This window comes from Cuculus canorus, chromosome 3 (assembly GCF_017976375.1).
Source record: "Cuculus canorus isolate bCucCan1 chromosome 3, bCucCan1.pri, whole genome shotgun sequence".
NCBI classification, from domain to species: domain Eukaryota; kingdom Metazoa; phylum Chordata; class Aves; order Cuculiformes; family Cuculidae; genus Cuculus; species Cuculus canorus.
Window position 1 is genome coordinate 76,872,497 of NC_071403.1, and position 21,981 is coordinate 76,894,477.

The 21,981-nt window shown below is 43.6% G+C and overlaps 1 protein-coding gene across 2 annotated transcripts; it reads left to right on the forward strand.

Moving 5' to 3' along the window:
* The first annotated feature begins 1,831 nt into the window (after positions 1 to 1,831).
* On the forward strand, positions 1,832 to 16,718 carry ERLEC1 (endoplasmic reticulum lectin 1). Of its 2 annotated transcripts, none has more exons than XM_054062624.1 (14): positions 1,832 to 2,031; positions 4,120 to 4,224; positions 5,490 to 5,570; positions 6,311 to 6,388; positions 6,532 to 6,595; positions 8,469 to 8,509; positions 10,818 to 11,041; positions 13,371 to 13,500; positions 13,931 to 14,092; positions 14,718 to 14,777; positions 15,227 to 15,351; positions 15,759 to 15,815; positions 16,025 to 16,100; positions 16,428 to 16,718. In XM_054062624.1, exons 1-14 carry the CDS (start codon positions 1,894 to 1,896, stop codon positions 16,497 to 16,499), a joined length of 1,413 nt encoding a protein of 470 aa, XP_053918599.1. In that variant the 5' UTR covers positions 1,832 to 1,893; the 3' UTR covers positions 16,500 to 16,718. The 2 variants fall into 2 exon arrangements, with proteins under 2 accessions (XP_053918599.1, XP_053918598.1); XM_054062623.1 differs by having other exon boundaries at positions 1,853 to 2,031; positions 15,759 to 15,836.
* The last annotated feature ends 5,263 nt before the right edge of the window (positions 16,719 to 21,981 follow it).

Genomic DNA, 21,981 nt, shown 5'->3' on the forward strand with positions numbered 1-21,981 from the left:
GTATTCTTCTGACATTCTCATCTCATTGTGCATGTACTTGAACTGGAAGAAGAATTCTCCTGGTACAGCTGTATCTACTTTGGCACCAGTTTAACAGGAAAAAAAAATTATGCCTCTAAGTAAGAAAATTATGTCAGGAAAGCTCAGAAGTATTGAGTAGATCCAAATGCAGCTACTTAGTGAAGTTTTGAGCTACCTCAACCTGTATTATTCAACCAAGGGACTACAAACCATTTACTTAAAACAGTTCAGACTCAGCCAGTTTCGCAGAACACAAACATGAAAATGTGCACACACATCACACTGGCAAAACAGGGACAAAGAACAGCCCAACCCAAAACATCTTAAACCAAACCACCCGAATTTGCAAGGCATCATACAATGGTTTGGATTGGAAGGGACATTAAAGATCATCCCGTTCCAACCCCCATGCCATGGGCAGAGACACCTTCCACTGAATCAGGTCGCTCAAAGCCCATCCAGAGCTGCCTCCACCACCACCACCAGGATTGTTCCTGCTACCATCTGCTTCCTTTGCCTTCGCACACCGCTTTCATTAAACACCTGTGCCCCCTCTGCTCGTTAGGGTTTATAAGAATCACTAAACACTGCCAAAACATTACATTTATTGCCATACATCACACTCACCCTATTGCTAACTGCAAAACAGACAGTAAACAGGCCCACTTGTCTCCTTCCTCTAGAGTGTCCACTTCATTCCAGCTGTATAACAACTTACACTTCAGTCTCAATTCAATATAGAAGTGCTTCATTGTATTTATCACAACATGAAAAGATGTTCCTTACTTATTTTGTGTCTCCCAGACCTTTTCTGTACCACAGGAATCTTGCTGGCAGGACTCTATTGGTAAAACCTTGTAAAAACAGGGGAGTAAGGAAGGCACTGGTGCAGCAGCAGCCATTCCCCTCTCAAAGGCTGCTTCTCAGGCAGGCAAGTGCCTGAACTCACGCAGAGCTCACAGGGCAGCTACCCCTTCTGCTACCCCCTCCAGCTCCACCACCGCTCGTACAGAGTGAAGCGGGGTGGAGGAACCCACACAGAAACCATGCCTCCCCAACGTGACCCCCCACAGCCTCCCTGTCATGTCCCCCCGACACTCTATCTATCTATCTATCTATCTATCTATCTATCTATCTATCCATCCATCCTCCCTCTCTCCCTCATTCCCCCTTTCTCCCTATCTTCCTCATGCAGTTCCTCATTCTCTCATTCCCTCCTTCATTCTCTCATTCTGTCTCTCCCACACTTTTTCCTCCCTCATTCCCTCCCTCCCTCCCTAGTTCTCTCATTCCCTCTCTTATTCCCTCATTCTCTTCCTCCCTCCCACATTCTCATTCCTTCCCTCCCACATTCGCACTCCTTCCCTCCCACATTCTCTCATTCCGTTATTCCCTCATTCCCTCTCTCCTTTCCCCCTCCCTCCCTCATTCTGTCTCTCATTCCTTCACTCCTTCCTTCCCTATTCCCTCCATCCCTCATTCTCTCATTCACTAATTCCTTCTCCCATTCCTCCTCTCATTCCCTCTCTCCCTCATTCTCCCATTCCCTCTTACTCTCCCTCTCCCTCATTCACTAATTCCTTCTCCCATTCCTCCTCTCATTCCCTCTCTCCCTCATTCTCCCATTCCCTCTTACTCTCCCTCTCCCTCATTCACTAATTCCCTCTCCCATTCCCTCCCTCCCTCATTCTCCCATTCCTTTCTCATTCCCTCTCCCATTCCCTCCCCCATTCTCCCATTCCCTCTCCCATTTCCTCCCTCATTCTCCCACTCCTCACCCATTCCCTCTCCCTGCCCGCCCCCACTCACCGCCTCGGCCCGTCCGCGGCTCAGGCCCCGCCCCCGGAAGCGGACGTGGCGGCGCGGCCCGGCATGGGGGGCGGCCGGCACCGCGCGCTGCTCTGCGGCCTCCTGGCCGTGGCCGCCGTGGCCGAGGGCGGACGCGCCCTCCCGCACCTCAGCGACGACGTGCCCTTCAGGGTCAACTGGCCCGGCACCGATTTCAGCCTGGTCCGTACCGGGAGGGGAGAATGGAAGTCTGAGTGGGAGGGGGTGGGAGTCCGAGGGGGGGCAGCGGTGGGGACTTGGGAAGGGGCGGAGGTCTGAGTGTGGGAGGGGTGGTGGTGGGGGATGGGAGTTTGAGGGAGGTGACAGTGGTGGGGGGTGGGGCAGTGAGTGGAGGGGTGGAAGTCTGAGAGGGGGGTGGCAGTGATGGGGAGTGGGGCAATGGGAGTCTCAGTGGAGGGGTGGCGGGAGTCTGGTGGGGAGAGAGTGATGGGGCGGTGGGAGTCTGTGTGAAGGGGTGGCAGTGGTGAGGAGGGGGGAGTCTGAGGGGAGCTGGCAGTGGTGGGGGAAGTCCGAGTGGGGGGGATGGCAGTGGGGGCTGGCAGTGGTGGGGACTGGGGGGTGGGAGTCTGAGAGGGGGTGCAGTGGTGGGGAGGGAGGATGGGGTCTGAGGAGGGGGAGGAGGGGACTGGGGAAGGAAAGTCTGAGGGCGATGGGAGGGGGTGGGGGAGCCTGAGAGAGGGGTGGCGGTGTTGGGGAGTGAAGTGGTGGTGGGAGTCTGAGGAGGGGGTGGAATGGGTGGAAGGAGTCTGAGGGGGGTAGTGGTAGGGAGGGAGGGATGGGAGTCTGAGAAGCTAGGAGAGTCTGGGGGGTGTGGGAGTGGTGGGGAATAGGGGCTGTGGGAGTCTTGAGTGGGGGCGGTGGCAGCGGGGGGGGATTGGAGGGGTGTGGGAGTCTGAGGGGGGGTTGCGATGGGAAGTCTGAGTGTGTGTGGGAGGGAGTGGAGGTGTGTTCGGGGACGGGTTGTGGGGGGAGTGGGAGTGTGTGTAGGGATGTTTAAGCTGGGGGTTTATGGGAGGTGGGAATGGGGTGTGTGGGGAGGAGTGAGTCTGGGGGCAGTGAGAGGGAGTGGGGGTGCATGTGTGTGAGAGTTGAGTGGGCTTGCGGGGAGCGAGTATGCGAGGGCTGCTTGGGGGTGTCTGTAGTGGAGGGAGGTTTGAGTGTGTTGGGCTGGGGTTGGTAGGGGTTGGGGTTGTGTAGGGGGGTGAGGGAGGGGATTGTGGGAGTGGGGAGAGCTGTGTATGTTGGAGGGGGTTGGGTGGATGTGGAGTGGGGTGGGTGAGTGTGTTTGAGAGGTCTCTCTACTCACTCCTTGGAGTCCTCCTCCCTCGACGTGCTGGGCTGTTGTTGCTGTGCAAGAGTAACTCGGGGTGGCAGGAGTTACTGGTGCAGTGGCCAGAGCTTCATGCTTGGTGGTTGTTTGTGAAGCCCCTCCCTGCCACAGAAGGGGGTTTGGCTGTTCAGGAGGTGCTTGGCACTGCTGTGCCAGTGCCTGCCTGCAGTCCAGTGCTTGGGCAGTGCTGGCAGGCATGGGTACGTACACGTGCACCAGGGTGGAGGGCAAGCATTGGACCATGCCTGCGTCTGGGAAAATCACATCTGGGAAAATCTGTCCTGAAAGTCAGCGTGGGAATGGCTGGTTGCAATAAGTCATGGTTGGAGGTGTTTCTGTGGTAAAGGCCTTCCACAAGGATGGGGGATATTTTAGGAGGAGTAAGAAAGAAGTTTGCTTGAAGGAAAGCTGTGGAGGGACTCTTTATAAGGGACTGCAGGGATAGGACACAGGGGAACAGTTTTAAGCTGAAATGGGGGAGGTTTAGATGAGCTATTAAGAAGAAAAGTTTCCCTGTGAGAGTGGTGAGGCACTGGCACAGGTTGCTCGGAGCAGTGGTGGCTGCCCCGTCCCTGGAGGTGTTCAAGGCCAGGTTGGATGGGGCTTTGAGCAACTGATTCCGTGGGAGGTGTCCATGCCCATGGCAGTGGGGTTGGAACTGAATGGGCTTTAAGGTCCCTTCTGACCCAAACCGTTCTGCGATTCTAAGATGATGGTGGAGGAGGGCAGTACAAGGCAGTACAAGGATGGAATCAGAGAAGAAGGCAGGCAAATACGAGCAAGCTTAAATGCCAAAGCCCAGTCCTGTGATATGATTAAGATATGATTATGTTCCACTTGCCCTGTAAGTTAACTGTACCATTCATGAATTCAGGAATATTTCTAACAAGTAGCATTAAAAAGGTTGGCTCTTTTCTTAGCCTACAACTGGTGTCCTGTACAAAGAGGATAACTACATTATAATGACCACTGTGGATAAAGAAAAATATAAATGTATACTTCCGCTGGTAGCCAGTGGCAATGAGGTAAGTTCAGTCGAGTCTTTTTGTAATCATAAACTGTAGATAAGACTTTACAATATCTTTTCAGTTACTTTTTTTCAAAATACGGACTTCTTTCTGAAAAAGGAAAATCATCTACTTAATGCTTCACAATTTCACAGTTCATAGCAGATGCCTTCACTTTGTATTACATTCTAGCTCTGCACTAAGTGGGGTCAGTCTGAACAATCTTCAGGTCCTTATTTGGCAACAAATTTTTGTTATAATGCTCCTTTTATCACTGGGTCTTTCACTGAGTGGGAAATTTTTGTATTTTAAGTAATATTGTCAAATTCTAGGCTAGTAAACAACTATAAAGGTTATTAACACCGCTATCATAACCACTTGTATCTGTTCCAGTAGTGTTTCTGCCACCAGTAATATACTTTATTCTCTGTTTCTTAATTGGAAATCTAAATGCACAGCGTGGAGTTTAAATTTAAAAAAGTGTCTAAATACATTTGTTTGCACAAGATAAGGTAGACTGAGGAGATCTTTGGTGAGGTTTTATCATTTGTTTTTTGTTCCCGCAATGGTTCATTTCTTGACGCTGTGAGAACTTACAGACCAGCAGTACTGCTGGGTGCCCGCATTTTAGCAGAGCCCTCATCCTTTAACTGGTGTACGGAGTGTTTCTGCGTAGGTGAGGAATCTTTAGTAGTGCAGGGGACATAGAATCATAGAACAGTTTGTGTTGGAAGGGACCTTAAAGATCATCTAGTTCCAACCCCCCCTCTTCACACGTCTCTTCAATAGCAAGCACATATATAGAGCAAAAATTACACAGAAATAAATTTCCTTAGTATTACATATGCTTTTTCAATCCATTTTTTTTAAATTATGGAAAAGCTGGGTGATGTGCTGATTATGCTGCATCAGCACCTGACTGACAGGTGAAAAGATTGTTGATGCTGTTTTTCTGTTCACATCCCAAGCTGCCACTCTGGACACGAGCAAGTTGAGAACTCCTACTCTTTTGCCATGTGTGTATTTTTTAACCTGCAAAACTTTTGTTTTGACTCTTTTTTTGTGTGACTTTTATTTGTCCCTTCTTACTGCACTGAATTTTTTTCTTTTTTTTTTTTTTTTTTTTTCCACTAATCACTGCACAGCTCCTACAGGGCAGGAATTAATGAGGTTTTGTACCATTTAATTTTGCAATACAATTTTTTTTTGTTACTACTACAAATGAATATTAACTAACCAAACTACCATTAATTTTAAAGTAACGAAATATCCTTCTATTCTAGGAAGAAGAAAAGGATTACAGAGGTCCTACTCCAGGAGAATTGCTGGAACCTCTTTTTAAGCAAAGTAGCTGTTCATATAGAGTATGTTATTTCTGTGTTGATAATTTAAATGCTAATCAAAAGTTTACAATCCATTCCATTTCAAGGATTAATGTAGTAAACTGTTTGGATAGATCAGGTACTAATTTAATTCAAAATAAGGCCTCTGCAACTTTATGACTATATCTTAATATTGCTGATAAAATTCTACATAATTGAAGATGTTAGAATTCAAATAAATTTGGTTGCTATAGTGGCAATTTGAAAACGTGGATTTAAAACATTTAATCTCAGGAGCTAAGCTGATAACATGTAACAGTCTAGTGAAAAGCATTTTTCAGAAAGTCCTAGAAGACCAGAAAGAACGAACATGCCTCGAGATATTCTGAAAACTTTCCGTTTTTTTACCGGCTATTGTGCCGGTTCAATGACTCATATCTTTCATTACATGGATGACCATAATACCAAACAAGCTGGTACTGAGAACCAGCGAGAGCAAAAATGGACAAATATTATACCTGCACAACATCCCACACAAGTCCTTGAGGAAGGAGGAGTGGGTCCAGCCCAATTGGTAAACAGGGCATATTGATGGCTGTTGCAGAGTCACTACAGCTTAACCCCAGTAATTTTGGGGGCAAATTTAGTCTTTACATCTTAGTCAATGTTTTGGGGTTTTTTTTTTCCTTTGTTATATCTATGTAAAGTGTAAGGAAACTTTGCCTGTTATATTTATTTGGAACATCATCAAAATATATGTAAATAGAACTTTTTTTTTTAAGATTGAATCTTACTGGACTTACGAGGTGTGCCATGGAAAGCACATCCGTCAGTACCACGAGGAGAAGGAAACGGGACAGGTAAGCTCCTTACAACTTAGTAGTCTCGACCCCTTTTTCTGCTGGCATGTGTGTGCTTAGCTCCTCCAGAAGCCTTTAATTCACATGCACTTGAAGTGTGGAGAACAGTAATTGAAATTCATTCTAACTTCTTTCGACTGCAGAAAATTAACATCCAGGAATACTATCTGGGTAATATGATGATGAAGAACCCATTATCAGAACCAGGTTTGTCTTAGATTACTTTATTTTGCTGATGCTAATTTAATTGTTTGGGTTTTAATTCCTACTCTCTGGGAAAGATGCTGTATAAAACTGATTCCCAGTGCAACAGAATAGAATTTTTTCAATTAATTCCTTTTCAGCGCTTTACTTTGTATCCATCCTGTCAATTTCACCATGCCGTCTTATTGAGTAATTAATCTGCCATAGTTATTGTCAGGGGAAGAAAATACATAGTATAAGAAATGGAAGCAATATATGCCAGACCAGACTTTGCTAATGTAGCCTCTTCCTGAGTGGGGAGAGTCTTTCAAACTGTGAGCAGAGAGGAGCGTGTAGCACATCTTGGGCTCTGCTATGCTGTAATAAAACATAACTTGCAGACCCAAATGCTTGCAGCCTTTGTAGGTAAATTTGATCCCTGGAGCTATTTGAGATTCTCTTTTTTAGGGGTCCTGGCACAGATCAGCAGAAGAACTGGAATGCCTAAAGCAGGACTTTGGTGGGAATCAGCTCACTGAGCCCCAAAGTCAAACCGCAATTTACAGTAAATAATTTTCTGAGCACTTCAGTATTTCTTGCCTGTAAATTATTGTAGACGCTGGAAATTCTGTGGTTATACCTGCCAAAATCTGCTTCCCTAGGTGAGCACTTCGGCAGTATAGTAGTCCAAAGATCTCAGAAGTTCCACAAAGTGTTCATTCATCAAAGCTGACCGAAACAGTAGAAAAGACATAATAGAGTTGAATTTTTTTAATTCTAGGCTAGGTTGTAAAAGGTGGGCACTGCCTTTTTTCTCTTCCTAAAAGTGATTTAACTTGAATGCCTCAGTCTTGGAGGGAATTTAGCACTATTAATGCCATTCTTTTTAATTCCTGTCTGCAGCCTTCAGTTAGGTATCTTAGTCCTGAAAAGAAACAGAGCTTCAGAAACTGCATTGTTTGACATGTATTAATGTGTTACAATGCTTGTTAGTGCTGTTGTTATTCCTGTGCAGAGATGCCTGATTCTCCCTAGATGCTGCTATACAGAAAACAAAACATTTATTGTGAGTTTATCCAATCTTTTGTGGAGCTACATGCTGAAGTTACATGTGATGATACTTCAAGTTACCATATCTGAGCTTTTTAGAATGTTGACCCTCTGTCCTCCCTGCTGAGGTGGCAGGCTCTATTCTTTCTCTGCTTTCTATACATCAGTTCATGCTACTTCTCTTAAAAAATAATGTAGATGGTTTCCCACGTCATCGTAAGCTGAATCCACAAATGCAATACAGTAAGTGTGGAGCAGCTGAATGGGGAACAGCAAGGCCCAATGGCCTTTTGCTCACTTAATTCTGAATGGAGTCCAGACTCTCCCAAAGCAGTTTGGAACGCTAAGCATAGCTCTGGCCTGTGACAACTCGTAATCCCTGCCCTGTAAGGATGTTTACTGTCATGATTGTTAGAAAGGCATGCAGTCTGGCCTCCCTTCTTCCTGCACCAAATGTATCCTCTGAGGCTGGCTAGTGGGTGGGCTTAAGTACTTGCCTATTTACTGCCTCCACCTGCAATTCACTCACATTGAAGAGAATAGTCAGCTACCTCTCAAAGAACAGCAGTAGTGACTTGTTCTGCCCTGACTGGCCTTCTGGTGGTGCTGGGACAGGATTTGGCCTGTCCTACAAACTCAAAATTGTTTTAAGATGGTGTTTGCTCCGCACCCAAGATCCCTGTTTATTTCCTTTCTTTCCTCTTTTGCACCTGCAAGTTCATGAGATTGACTCTCGACAGTGTATACACAAAGTACTAGCAAATGCACACAAGCTTCTCTGTATATGATTTCATGTTATTTCGAGTTCCCAGACTTTATGCTTACCTCATTCTTAATTATTCCCTAGATCGAGAAGAGAAGGAAAATCCAAAAGAGAGTACAAAAGAGGCAAGTGAAAAATATCTGGTTTTACTTTTGCCATCAACAGTGGAGGCAATTTATATATCATGAGATGATGCAATTAGTTCCCTACCAGAATCAGTATTGAAAAATGAAACTCTGCTGCTGAGCTGCAGTCTTCTCAGTTTTGATTATCAATCCCAGCTCAGAAAGCTCTTTCAGTCTAGCTAGTCAAATTTCTTTCCCTTCTACTTATTTACATTAAGGTTACAATAATTTTAAAATTAAATTAGATGAATTATATACTCTTATTCTATGAAAACAACACTCATGACCACAAAGTCACACTTTGGTCTAGTGACAGTTATTTTTCCAGCTATGTTGGAGATTCCTCTAGTGACACTTTCATACATTTTGGCTAGGGAGAATTGCTTGACAAAATCCTGTAGCACAAAATCCCTAAGATTTGTTAGCTGAATTGATTACCCAACCCATAAGACTTGGTGCTTCCCTTTTCTATTAGAGAACTTTTCCGTTTGTTTAAGCTGCAAAACTCCGTTCTGAGTTACTAACTTTATAGCAACACAGTGGAATTACCTGAAGTGTGTTGGAGTTTGGAATTAGCAATAGCAGATTTCCTTTGTGGACATAATGCACCTACCCTTCATTTTAATTCTGAAATGAAATCTTTGTTTACATGTTCTTTGTAAAGCTGATGTATGTAGCCCAGAGTGGTTCTTCTGCAGTGGATCTCAGAAAATACACGACTGATAAGCATTTTGGGGGAGCAGACCCGAGTCAGAATGTGGCCCATTCTAATGGCAGTGGCAGTTATGCCTCTTGGGAACTCAAGAAAGCTCGGTTCTTCGTAGTGTAACTTTTTCTATTTTTTTAATTCAGAGGAAGTTAAGTCTTTTACTGACTGTTCTTTTCCACTGTCATAGTTTCAGTCCATAAAGAATTTAGAGTTGCAGTTGTGTGGGATTTCTAGTTGTGAAAGGGAAAGAATGCATAACGATATGGGTAGTGCTTAAAGTAACCAAAAGTTGCTGTGACTAAAGATTTATCTTAAATCCTACTGGAGTGCCTTTCAGTTGTGTGTGTGTGTGTGTGTGTGTGTGTAAAACAGCTCTCTCTGTTTAGATTTCTTGAACAGTTACCTTCAATGAAATCTGTAGGCATCATTTTTCAATTTTTAAGGTAAAATCAGCTGTTTCATTCAGAAAGATAGAAACTGAAGGCACTGATACCCTTTTCGTCAGCTCTTTTGTATACAATCAGAATACGTCCTCATTTCTCACCTTTGACCGAATATTGAAGTGTGGAGTGGATAAGCAACTGGAAGCCAAGGAGCACCCAAGCAAGTAAACTGCCGGCATGTTCATCCTTTAACTTTGATGAATGTCTCATCATTCGTGATGGAACAGTTTTCAGGAGGACAGGGTCAGTGGACTGTGACAGGTTTTGGTTTGAAAACCAAAGTAGGTGAGAGATGGAAGGGTCCCAGCTCCACAGGGCTAGTGTCCTGACCACAGGAGGCACCACCACCTTTAGCACAGAGCCTGATTTGTCGTGCATCAAAACCCTTTACTAGCCCAAGCAACACAGGCAGAAAAAGGTCTAGTGTATGGGCTCCAGCATGATGTTTGCACAAACAGAACTTTTGGTATCCAGGAACTTGAGTTGCTCCTGAGAGAGAGGCCAGGACAGGAAATTTTACCAGCTCATGGAATTAATTTCTTGAAGTGAAAACTGGAGGAAACTTGAAGGAACAAGTCCGAGACACACTTAAAGTGTGTGAAAAGTGGGACTTAACCTTGTTTATATCTTTAACTTTCTGTGCGTCACGCTAACAGGTGGCATGGGATTCTATGGACAAGGAACGACTCAGGCTGGCTATGCCAAGAAGTGTAGTGCAGGGATCGGGATGACTTTGCAGAGGGCATTTTCAGATTCTTCATGGCCTGGCACTGAAGGTAACGTGCCAGACCTGAGCTAAGTCTGGCAGAGTTACTCGCCTCTCCCTGTCTTCTAGACTGTGGGGTGAACACAGCTGGCTTGGTGTTCTTCCAAAACTTTGCACCCCACTGGCTTTCTTAGAACTGAAACGTCAGGCAGCCTGTGCAGAGAAACAAGCTGCTTTTGCAGCCAGAGCTTGTGTGGCTCGGTGTATTTGTGCAGTGCTGTGTTGGAGGTGATAAACCAGAACATGTTTGGATGTTGCAGAAATATCAAGTAACTACGCAAGGGCTGGTTTCAGTTAATTAATGCTGCCTCTGTACAATATAATAGCGTTTTTCATTTCAGAAGAGTCAAAGAAGCTTTACTTTGATTCTTAATTTTTACTTTCGTTTAGATACCTACAAAAAATATAGAAGGGCAGATGACTCCGTACTATCCTGTAGAAATGGGAAACGGCACGCCTTGTAGCTTGAGACAAAACTTGCCCAGATCCAGTACAGTGATGTACATCTGTCATCCAGAAGCTAAACACGAGATTCTTTCAGTGGCAGAAGTTACAACCTGTGAATATGAAGTAGTTATATTGACTCCTCTGCTATGCAACCATCCTAAATATAGGTACAGTACTCAAATTTTGGCTTACATTATCACTTTATTTTCATTGGTTTCTGTGTCTGTATGTGTTTAAGTCATATACCCAGCTGTGGTTTCTGGTGCAGAGCTGTGACACTTGTATGTACTTATTTTGGCAAGTGCAGTTTTGTGAAATCTTAGGTTTTCGTGTTAAGTCGCACAATGTTTGCATTTTCTAAGTCTCTACAGATTGATCCCATATGAGAAGCAGATGGGAAGTGTAACTTTATTTGCAACAGGTAAATTTCCAGTCCTGATGTTCTTGAGAAACACAAACTAGGTCAGATTCAGAACACCCTGTCTCCTCTTAGCTCGTGATTTCAAGGTCTTGGGAGATGATTGTTTTAGTATTCAAAGACTGCAGATTGCATATGTGCGTTATACGTGTGCATACTCTCCCAACTCCTCTAACTTCAGAAAACAAAAGTATGTATGGCCTTCAGCCAAAACCTTAACATTTATTTGAGTACTCCTGACACGAGGAGCTACCATGTCTCTGTCCTGCTTTATTGCCTTACCCATAGCTGTATAAGTAATTTTCATTTCAGTGTTATTTTTGAAAAAATCAAGTGTAGAATTCTTCCCCCACCTTCTTGAATTGTACCATACATCTAAGGGAAACCCTTACTCTCAATATTACAGATTTTTGACCTTTCAAGGGTAGTTAACAGAATTGCAAGGTGAGCATGACATATATGCTAAGGGGAAATAACAGGAGTTCTGAGTTTCCAGTGTACACGTGTCAGAAGAAGTGAGTATTTAATTACCTTTCTGAAGTAGGCAACAAAGCCCAAAGGACAAAATCTTCAGTTTTGCCTTTTATAAACACTTGCTGGTTGGAGTAAGTTATGCTATTGTTAAATATTTATTATCAATTACAAATTTTCTCCTGTAGATGGAGTTGGTAACTATGTTACCTGCTGCACTTACCTGTTAAGCCTCTGTATCAGTAGGAAAATGTAGAAAATGCACAGGCAAGTTGTTCTATTGTTTGATAAGAATAAAATCTTGAGCTGCTTTCTCCTTCCAAAGGGAAGGCATGGAAGGCTTTCTGGCCGCTAGCAGGAAATACTTAAAATAAACATAGAAGGTCTTTTTTCTCCCACTTACGTCATTTTAGTAAATAAAGGTAGGTGGAGACAGCAGGCTGGAAACACTGCTCACCTCAGTGCAGAGGTGATGACAAACAAACCTCATGTTAAGCTGAGTGCACTTTTCCTGTCGTGTTCCTGAAACAGTGCTGAGCAGTGCTTCAGCCACCTGCACTTTTCTGCTACACCCACTCTTATCTTATCCAATAATGTACTTGCGTTAACTTAGCAAAAGTACATCCCTTAGTTCTAGTCATTGTTCTCATTGAGGTACAATTTGGCCTTTTTTAAATTGGTGGGAACTAGGGACAGGGAGGGAGACAGGGAAAAGGAATATTTGTGCTATCTGTTACTGATAATGTAAAATACAGATAAAAGTAGGCCGCCTTGGTACAGGACTTGTTTAATGTAGAATGTAGTTACTACTTAGAAAATGCTTTCAGATTCTTCTGACTAAAGTGGGGATTATCATACAGCTACTACTGCATGTTTCAGACTTGTCCTAGGAGGGCATCACAAAAAGCCACTCTGCCTCCAAAGCAGTATCTGCACACTTGTTTTTGTAAATAAGCTTTCTCTAAAGAGGCCCTTTTCAGTGAGACGAGCAATGAAAACTGAACAAATGCTTCAATTATGAGTGGGATTTTCACTTTGTGTTCATTTTCCTTTACTATTTTCTGTTAAGGCTTATTTGGTGTGTGACTGAGGTCTTCATTTGTGTAAACAAAGGCGAAAGCTGGGTTATTCTGCTTTCTCTTTTTGCTTTTTTTTCTTTCCTGAAATAAGCTGCTTTTTGCAGACATGGCTCCTGAAGAGAGCGGTAGGTCTGTATGCAGTATGAAAAGCCATGCATGTTAGATAATATCAGAATGTATTTTTAATTACACAGGAACTGCACCTGTCAAGTTTAACCTTTGCTGTTTCCTAGCTTCTGAGAGGGTGTTGTGGAGCCATGACACTACATTCATGGTACGCTTACAATGTGGTTTGCCTTTCAGTACTCAGCCTTTTCCTTTTGACAAAAAAGGAGTTAGAGTGTATTGCCAGTTGTCTGGCAGTGAGACTGTGATGGGCAAAAAGCATATTTACATCAGTTGTAAGAACAGTGTAGGATTGCCTAGAAAAATCCATACACCTCAGCTCAGTCAGAAACTTGCAGCAATAAAAGGGTATGCCTTTACTTTAAGGCACATTAAGTGACATATTCCTAACTTGTTCGGCAGGTTCAGGGCCTCCCCTGTGAATGACATCTTTTGCCAGTCTCTGCCGGGATCCCCACTGAAACCCCATAATCTGGAACAGCTGGAGAAACAGCAAGAAATGATGAAGATGCCTTTTAGAAGAATTAAGGAGGTAGGGCTTCTTTAACAGAAAAAAAAAATATTCATTTTCCATTTCGTAATACATACAGCTTTCAGTTCTGTGGAATAAGTTCTCTTACCCAACTTTGTAAGACCCTATCAGTCTTTCAGACTGTCTTTAAGCTTGTTGAAATCATCTGTACCTTGCCTTATTGAGAAGGAAAAATAACGCAAGTACGTTTGGGCTACTAATTTAAAACTTTTGTAGCCTTCTTCACCTACAGCTTACAAACGTGTTAAGTTTTTGACTTTTGATCTCTTTTCCAGCTATGCTGGAGAGAGTGAAAACAATGACACTTTTCCTGATAGCCATGTCACTTATTATTGAGTGAATTCATGGAGTTTATAAGGTTTTGCTAGCGACATAAAGTCTAAATGGGAGATTATTTTTGTGTCTGTATTTGTGGATGCTTAAATTTCAGGAAGAAATGCATTCTACAAAAGAAGAGAAATTTTCTTCCATTCACAAGCCTGTTGCTGTTGGAAGCCATCAGCTGTTAACTGTGGGAACGACCCACATCTCCAAACTGACCGATGACCAACTCATAAAGGAATTTCTTAGTGGTTCCTACTGCTTCCATGGGGTGAGAAATAAAGCTATGTATAATAAATGCCTACTTGTTAATTGCATGTACTGGTTTATGTATTTGATTAGTTTTTCCATGAACTCTGATAGTTACATTCTTATACACCTAATAATTGCCTTTTCCTGCATTAATATAGGGAAAGCATATATACCAAAATCTAGACCAGTAAGGTATCTTTGACCTTTCTGTTGAAATCCAGTTTATTTGAGCAGACAGTGAAATGAAAGTGAGTAACAAGAATTGTTCAGTTCATTTTGTTAATGAGAACAAATAATAATATCTGATCAATTTATTGAGAGAACAGTCAGCAGAGGAAAGGCATCTGAAGTTTCCCCTGTCTTTGAAAGAGGAAATTCTTTACAAGATGAATAGGGGAAACACAAATAGTTTAAGGAATTTAGTCCTATGTGGCTCTGCTTAAACTCTTCTATTCCATCCCTTGCCTGTGTCAGTTTGCCTAATAAGAGCGTCTGTCAGTGCAAACCTTGAATTGACCTACCTAATTAATAGCTATGGAGTTTTACAGCAGAAGTAGCCAGTGGTTTAGGGTCTGGATGGAAGTGGCTGTGGTTGTCCTGGGGGTTTTGTTTACTTTTAATGCTGAGACTATACTTCTCCCCAGGGTGTTGGCTGGTGGAAGTACGAATTCTGCTATGGCAAATATGTTCATCAGTATCATGAGGTATGTTTACAGTTTTATGCTTTGCCACTAGATGGCTGTGGGGGTGAAAAGGTGTAGGGAATCTGTCTGATTTGAAAAAAAACCAAAACAGCATCCTTGTCTTCTCTGATCAACATCTTGGGCCTAAGAAGTTGGATTTCAGAAAAAAAATCTATATGTTGCCTAATTTTATGCACAGGGATTTAGGTCCCATGTGAGGTAGAGCACAGTGATAAAACTGAAAAAGTGTTGGTTTTCTACGGAAAGCTCTTCTGGTCATTGAAACACTGGCTCACATCAACTTGACTCTTCACCCTGACACAAGATCACTCATAGTTTGTCCCAAATGCGAGAACATGTTTTGGTACCGCAGCAAACTTGCTCTAGAAATGACGTTCTTCACATCAGTTAAATATCCTTGCTGCTCATTGTATAATAGAAGGTGTAATTATCAGCTTTTCCTTTTTTAGGATAAAGAAAGTGGCAGGACTTCAGTGGTTGTTGGTACCTGGAACAAGGAGGAACACATTGAATGGTCCAAGAAGAATGCTGCTAGAACGTACTACCTGAGAGAAGACGGCACACAGACAGTTCGGTATGGTTACAGACCCCACGATGACTATTCCAGTATCTGCTCCTGAATCAGTCTCATGCTTATGCTAGAGAAGAATAAATGCCAGGGCCCGCTTCTGCAGTGTGTGAATAGTCAGTTTATAAACAGACACAATAACCTGTTAAGAGCCAGGTGTATAGATTTCCCCCCAGGTCAACATGCAACATCAGAAAAGGTAATTCAACACTTTGGATGCGATGCAGAGAAAAATCTTTTAGTAGCAAACAACTATTTGCTTCTACAATAACCAAAATACAGCATGTCGGTACTTCGGTTTGCATATTGGAGTGAAATGTTTGAATAATGAGGTAGTGCTTCACGTAAGTTAGGGATGCACTTAAGACTTGTTTAATGTTTCCAGACTTTCTCATTCCAATCTTTTCTGGCAGGATGGTGTCTCATTTCTATGGAAATGGAGATGTTTGCGACTTAACAGACAAGCCAAGGCAGGTGACTGTGAAATTGAAGTAAGTCAGCTTTTCTAGTAACCTGATGTTTTGTCTCTACTGCTTATGACTAAGGGGAAAGCCCCTGTTGTCCTCAGAAAGCAATGACTGTCAGCTTAGGAAAAACGCTGTAGGTACTGGGGAGACACGTGTTCTAGTTTTGTGCTTATTACATGCTAAACAGGATAAAATTTCTCTTCTATTTTCAGATGTAAAGAATCTGATTCCCCTCATGCTGTGACCATATACATGTTAGAGCCTCATTCTTGCCAATACATCCTTGGGGTATGTAAACAAGTGCTCGGATTCCCTGAGATCAGGTGCCACGTAGTAGAAGGTGTCTCCTGGTGCATGTTTGAAATAGTCCCCGCTTCCAGTGACTCTTCACAAGACTCCCGTAATGTCCTTCACCCCAAACACGCAGCTGCTAACCAAGCACTGCTTTTTGTTCACTTGAATTTGCTTAGAGAAAGGAGGGTCAGTGTTAATTACGCTGTTACCTTGTTAATATGCTGTATGCTCTTTAGTCAAAAGTAAAAAGCACTTTTTAGATTTTATCAAGTGATGCTCAAGACCTGTCTTTAACATTAGTTTACCTCTTTTATGCTCAAGGTGGAGTCTCCAGTCATCTGCAAAATTCTGGATACAGCGGATGAGCATGGGCTTCTCTCTGTGCCCAGCTAAAGCCCATGAAGCCCACAAGCCATAGCTGTCAGCAACCCCGCTGGCGTTCTCCACGCGAACATCGCGCCTGTCAGATGACAAAGGCAGAGAGAACTTGTAGCCAACCAACCTCACCAGCAGAATTCTATGAGATGAGGGACTCGTGAACCACTTTGTGTATAACTATGTGTATATAAGAGGTTATCGATAAACTTTTAATGATTAAAATCTTGTCTTGCACTTCCTGTTTGACTTGCATATGACGTGTTCTACGATCATCGTCGCCGTTAAGGTATCAATTATCAGCTTTAAAAAAGCAAAGGAAACGAGGTTCAGCTTCAAAGTGAGGAGTTCAGCTGCCCCTACAATGAAGATGCAAAGCAGTGCTTCTTGCTCAGGAGCCTTCAGCAGCCACCGCACTACGAATAATGGTTCTGCTGCCATCACATACTTTGTCCAAACACCAGCATTACCTCAGCTTGATTACTTGGCACTGTATTAACATCACAATCCTTCCTCCTGTTACCTTACCCCTTCAACTGTTATTTCTCTTCTCAGCCTGGGCTGCTTTCCAGGAGTGTGTTTGGGTTTTTTTGTATTAACACAGTAGAGTTCATCTTAATATATTTATTTTGCTGAGCATTCTTACTGATGTCAGCCAGGTTTGCTGTTTTGCTTCTAAGGGTACGAATATAACAACACTGGTGCTCTACAATCAATGCGTTTGTGGCCAAATTGTCCATATCGGCCAGACTTCTGGACTTCCGCTTGTGGTTCCTGTGTCTGAGTGGTTACTTTCCCAGTGACAAAGCCTCAGAACGTTCACCTACCTCTTCAAGGACAACAGCAGGATGGAGACCTACTTTCTACTAGCTCGCCTACCTTGCAAATAAGATTTCTGCTGCAAGCATGCCAAGTTTCAATCTAATGGCAAGACACATCCCCACAAGGCAACTGAAGTATTTATTACTCAACAGCAGTATCTCAAGTCCATTATGCTTCTAAAAATAGCTGGTTTTAAATAGGTAAGGAAAAAAAAGAGTGCAAACCCCTGGTTTGCTGACACCCAATGCAGTCTCAAGGATTTCCTTCCCTTGGGAGAACATTGTGGGGCTGTCAGGAAGCCAATCCCTTGCTTTTGTCAAGTGTGACCTTGATCACTTGTTTTGTGGATTAGTTACTCCAAATCACAGCCAGGATTACGTGCCAGCTCTGCCCTGTGCTGAGAAAGCATTGGAAGAAGCCCAGAAATGATGGATTTACAGCAGACAAAAAGCCTGCTGACCATTTGCCTTTTGGTTCAGTTTCACTGCAGCGAGCCTGAGCACTTCGTGCGAGGTCTGCAGTGATGGGCGTGCGGTCAGGGGCAGGAGAGGGGCAGTGTTTCCATCTGCAGCAATGGGGGGCATTGTGTGTGTTGCTCACGGATGCAAGCCCACTGTTTCCTCTTTTCTAAAGCTGTTGTGCAAGGTACAGGAATTGCATAACTGATGTCAGACGGAAATCCACCAACTGTTTGGCATATGACTAGCAGATTACTACCAAAAATACCAAGTTAAATTGCTGGATTGTTGTAATGGAACCACTTGATTGTCTCATAGAGCGGATATCCAAAACAGCGGCAGCACAATGATACAGCATTTAAATTCAAAGTCGTTGTTCCCATTCACATCCTTATTTTGTGATGACTTAACAATGTGACAGAGGAAACTGAAAAAGGGAGAAGAGAGGATTCTACTTAAAATTTCTTTACCCCCTGGAAGAGAGGCTTCTACCCACATTTTCCTCCCCTCTCCAATCTTCTTGTAAAACATTAGACAAATAAGCAAAATGTTACTTAGGTTTTAATCGCAGAATGATGTGGGTTGGAAGGGACCTTAAAGATCACCCAATTCCATCTCCCCTGCTACGGGCAGGGACACCTTCCACTGGATCAGGCTGCTCAAAGCCTCATCCAGCCTGGGGAGGAGACATCCACAACTTCCCTGGGCAACCTGTGCTAGTGCCTCATCACCCTCATCATGAAGAATTTCTTCCTAATGTCTAGTCTAAATCTTCCCCCTCCAATTTAAAGCCATTCTCCCTTATCCTATTGCTACATGCCCTTGTAATCCTTTACTTAGCCAGCAGCTTTTAGAAAAGAAAAGGCATGAAAAACAGCGTTCTCCTGTCTTTAGATCTTTAACTTAAGCTTCCTAAAGTTCATTTTCTTGCCTGAACAGTCAACAGGACCAAGGTTCTCATTAAGCATCTGGCAAGAGGTGGTGCTGAATGCATCTGAGCCCTGTTTTGACCCACGGTTGTCTTGGGCGACACACAAGCACCTGTTGCATGATCTGCAAAGCTTTAGGAAGGATTCCCCACCTCACTACTTACGCAGCTTCAGAAAGGCATTTCAGCAGCAGCTCCTCCAGTTGCAGTGTTACCTCCAGCTGCCTTCACCCCCAGTCTGAACTCAGGTCTCACCTGCTCAGGTCCACAGCAGTGAAGACACATCCCAAGTCAACACTCAGTAAGAAAAAAATCAACACGCATTTAGCCTTAGCTTCCCTAAGCTGTCTTTACAGCGGGCTGGATGAACCTTCTCAGAGTTAAGGCTCGGGCAGTGGGTAGAAGTGTTAGATTTGTGCAATCCCTTCTGATAGTTTTAGTTTGAATCAAGGCTGCCCCATAGCCACCTGGCTGCTCTTAGGAAAGACAGTGTAGATACAACCTTAGTGCTCTGCTGGGTGCCCAAGCCCCACATTTAACGTGGATGAAGGTGCCACCAGTGCTCACTGCAGAACACAGACGTCTGGCATGGGTTGGGGTGGCATCAGACTTCCTCGGCATCTATCAGGCTAGGTCATACACGAAAGGAGGAGAAACCACAACACGCTAAACCCTCAGTTGTGGTCATTTGATCAGAGGAAGAGATAAGAATGGATATTTTTGGCAGAATGTAAAGAATTCCACTTCCTGCACAGGAGAGAAGTCCCCAGCACAATGGGGAAGTGCAACCTCTTTGACTAAGCAGTCACAGCACCTCAGTGCCCCATTACTGCCAACTTCTGCCTTTTTACGAGCAAACTATGCTGCTGACAAAACCATGAAATCCGTACTCAGTTCTCCATATTCCTTCCCTTTGCACAGGAAGCAGCCTGCTCACGGATGTTCCTACCCTGCATCCGAAATACTTGCCAGCACACAAATTCACAGAACACGCTTTTCTCCTCTGCCCTCTCCCATCTTTTCCTGACCAACAGCTGATTTGGGCAGAACTACCAAGATGGGAGTGAGGGGAGCAGGAAAGATGCATGCAAAAAACCCCCAAAAGTACCATAAAGTATGAGTTGATACTGCCAGAAATAATTAATCCCAACATAAGCTTATATTCTAACACGCTGGAATCTAAAAGAAATGGGCAATTGAGTGTAACTTGCTGCTTCAACCCTCTCCCAGACAAGCCTTGGAATATGGAAACCTGGCAGTACTGAACATAAGGGGAAAACCCAACCTCTTGTGGTATGCAGAAAGCACAAAGCAGGTCTGAAGGGCTGCGGGTTTCTATGCCAGTTTGCTTAGGCTTTTGCCCAAGATATTGTGCAGGTTTGCTCCTCAGCCCAAGTAGCAGAGTTGTTTCCATGCTCATTTAAGAATCAGTGACGTGGAAAATAACATGAATGGCAGACAGCAAATTTGCAGCTGCGGTGCTGATATCATCTGCAATTAGTCAAAGGGAATTACATCAAAGGAAAGTAGATTTGGGAAAGAGAAACACACCCCTTATCTGAGATATTTACTTCTATGAGAAATGTTCAGAGAATGAGCTGGTTTAGCTCCCAGAGAGCAGGATCTATTCACACAGGAAGAACAAAACATCAGTAATTAGTATTTACCACCCTGCCCAGCTTACCTGCACAGGAAAACTCGCTTGTGGCTCCTCCTGCCCAACGTAAACCAGTGCAAAAACAGCAGTGCTTGCTTCTTGCCAAGACCTGCTGACAATTAAATCAGAATCTTCTATAGAAGAGTTGTGTCAGAAATTATGTGTTTATTTGCACTTCCAGTCAAAGACACGGCTCAAATACTGCAGCCATTAGAATTTGGACAATAGGAGTTCATAGAATTGCAGAATCATTAAGGTTGGAAAAAATCTCTAAGATCATCCAGTCCAACCCTCAGCCCAACACCACTGTGCCTATTAAACCATATCCCAAACTGCCATGTCTACGTACTTTTTTGAACACCTCCAGGGATGGAGACTCCAGCACTTCCCTGGGCAGCCTCTTCCAATGCTTCACCAATCTTTCAGTAAAGAAATTATTCCCAATATCCAATCTAAACTTCCCCTGATGCACCTTGGGGCTGTTTCCTCTCGTCTTAATACATTCCAGAGCTCATTTTCAATTGTCATTTAAACTCACAAATTATTAATTAGCTGCGAGACTGGATCAAAAAGAAGAGAGAATATTCACATAAGACATCTGCACAGCTGATTGATAGGCATGGCTGAGAGAAGCCAGTAGCTCAGAGTGTGAGGTGAGACAATCCCCAGGAAGTTTCAGTTAGCTGAAGGGGTGAAATAAGATGGTCGGTCTTGGAAAGATTTTCTGAAGTGGTAAAGAAATCATGACCATGAAGAAATCATGGCCAATCATGGTCATGAAAAAATGACCATGAAGGTCATCCAGTCCAGCATCCCAGCAAGAACAGGGACATCTTTAACCAGATCAGGTTGCTCAGAGCCTCATCCAACCTGACCTTGAATGTTTCCAGGGATGGGGCATCTACCTACTCCTTCTCCCTGTGCAGAGGCAGATGAGCATTTCCTGGTCATAAATACCTGCTGTATAGCTACACAGACTTGGCTTGCGGTTTCTATCCAGCACCCAGATCTAAGCCCACCTTAACAGCAGAAGCCCTTTTGAGGTCTGTTCTGAAGGCTGTTGCTCATACTCTCTGGATTTAAGCAGGTCTCACACAGGTTCATCTCTCCTCCCTTAAATTCCATTTCCAGAATAAAAATATATCCCCTGCAGAGAGACAGGGAACAAGTAGGAGATGACCTGTTTCAGGAATGAAACCATTTTATTGAGTCCTTTTGGTGAACCACAAACCCTGCCTTGGTTCTGGTCTCAGCCACGTTGTGTGCACTTTCCCTACTCACAGAGACCTTTCTAGAGTGCTGCTCTTCCTCCACAATCCCCAGAACAAGAGGTTGCCTTCAAAAAAAGGACAATAAATGAATACACAGAATGTGTGCTGGATTAAACAAATATTAGAATAATGCCAGCACAGCATGTCAGTAGGATAACAATTATTGTACCAAAAAATATCCTTTGTCGCTTCCAGCTGTAAAGACGCTGGTTTGGTGGGCCCTGGGCTGGAACAGAGGTGGTCCACCTTCCCAGAAAGGGAATTACAGACTGTGTTTTGAGAGCAGCGCAGCTTATATATAGATGAAGGAAGGAAGACTGGTCTGGGAGAAATGGTGTCTACAGGGGTGCACCCTGAGTTGAAA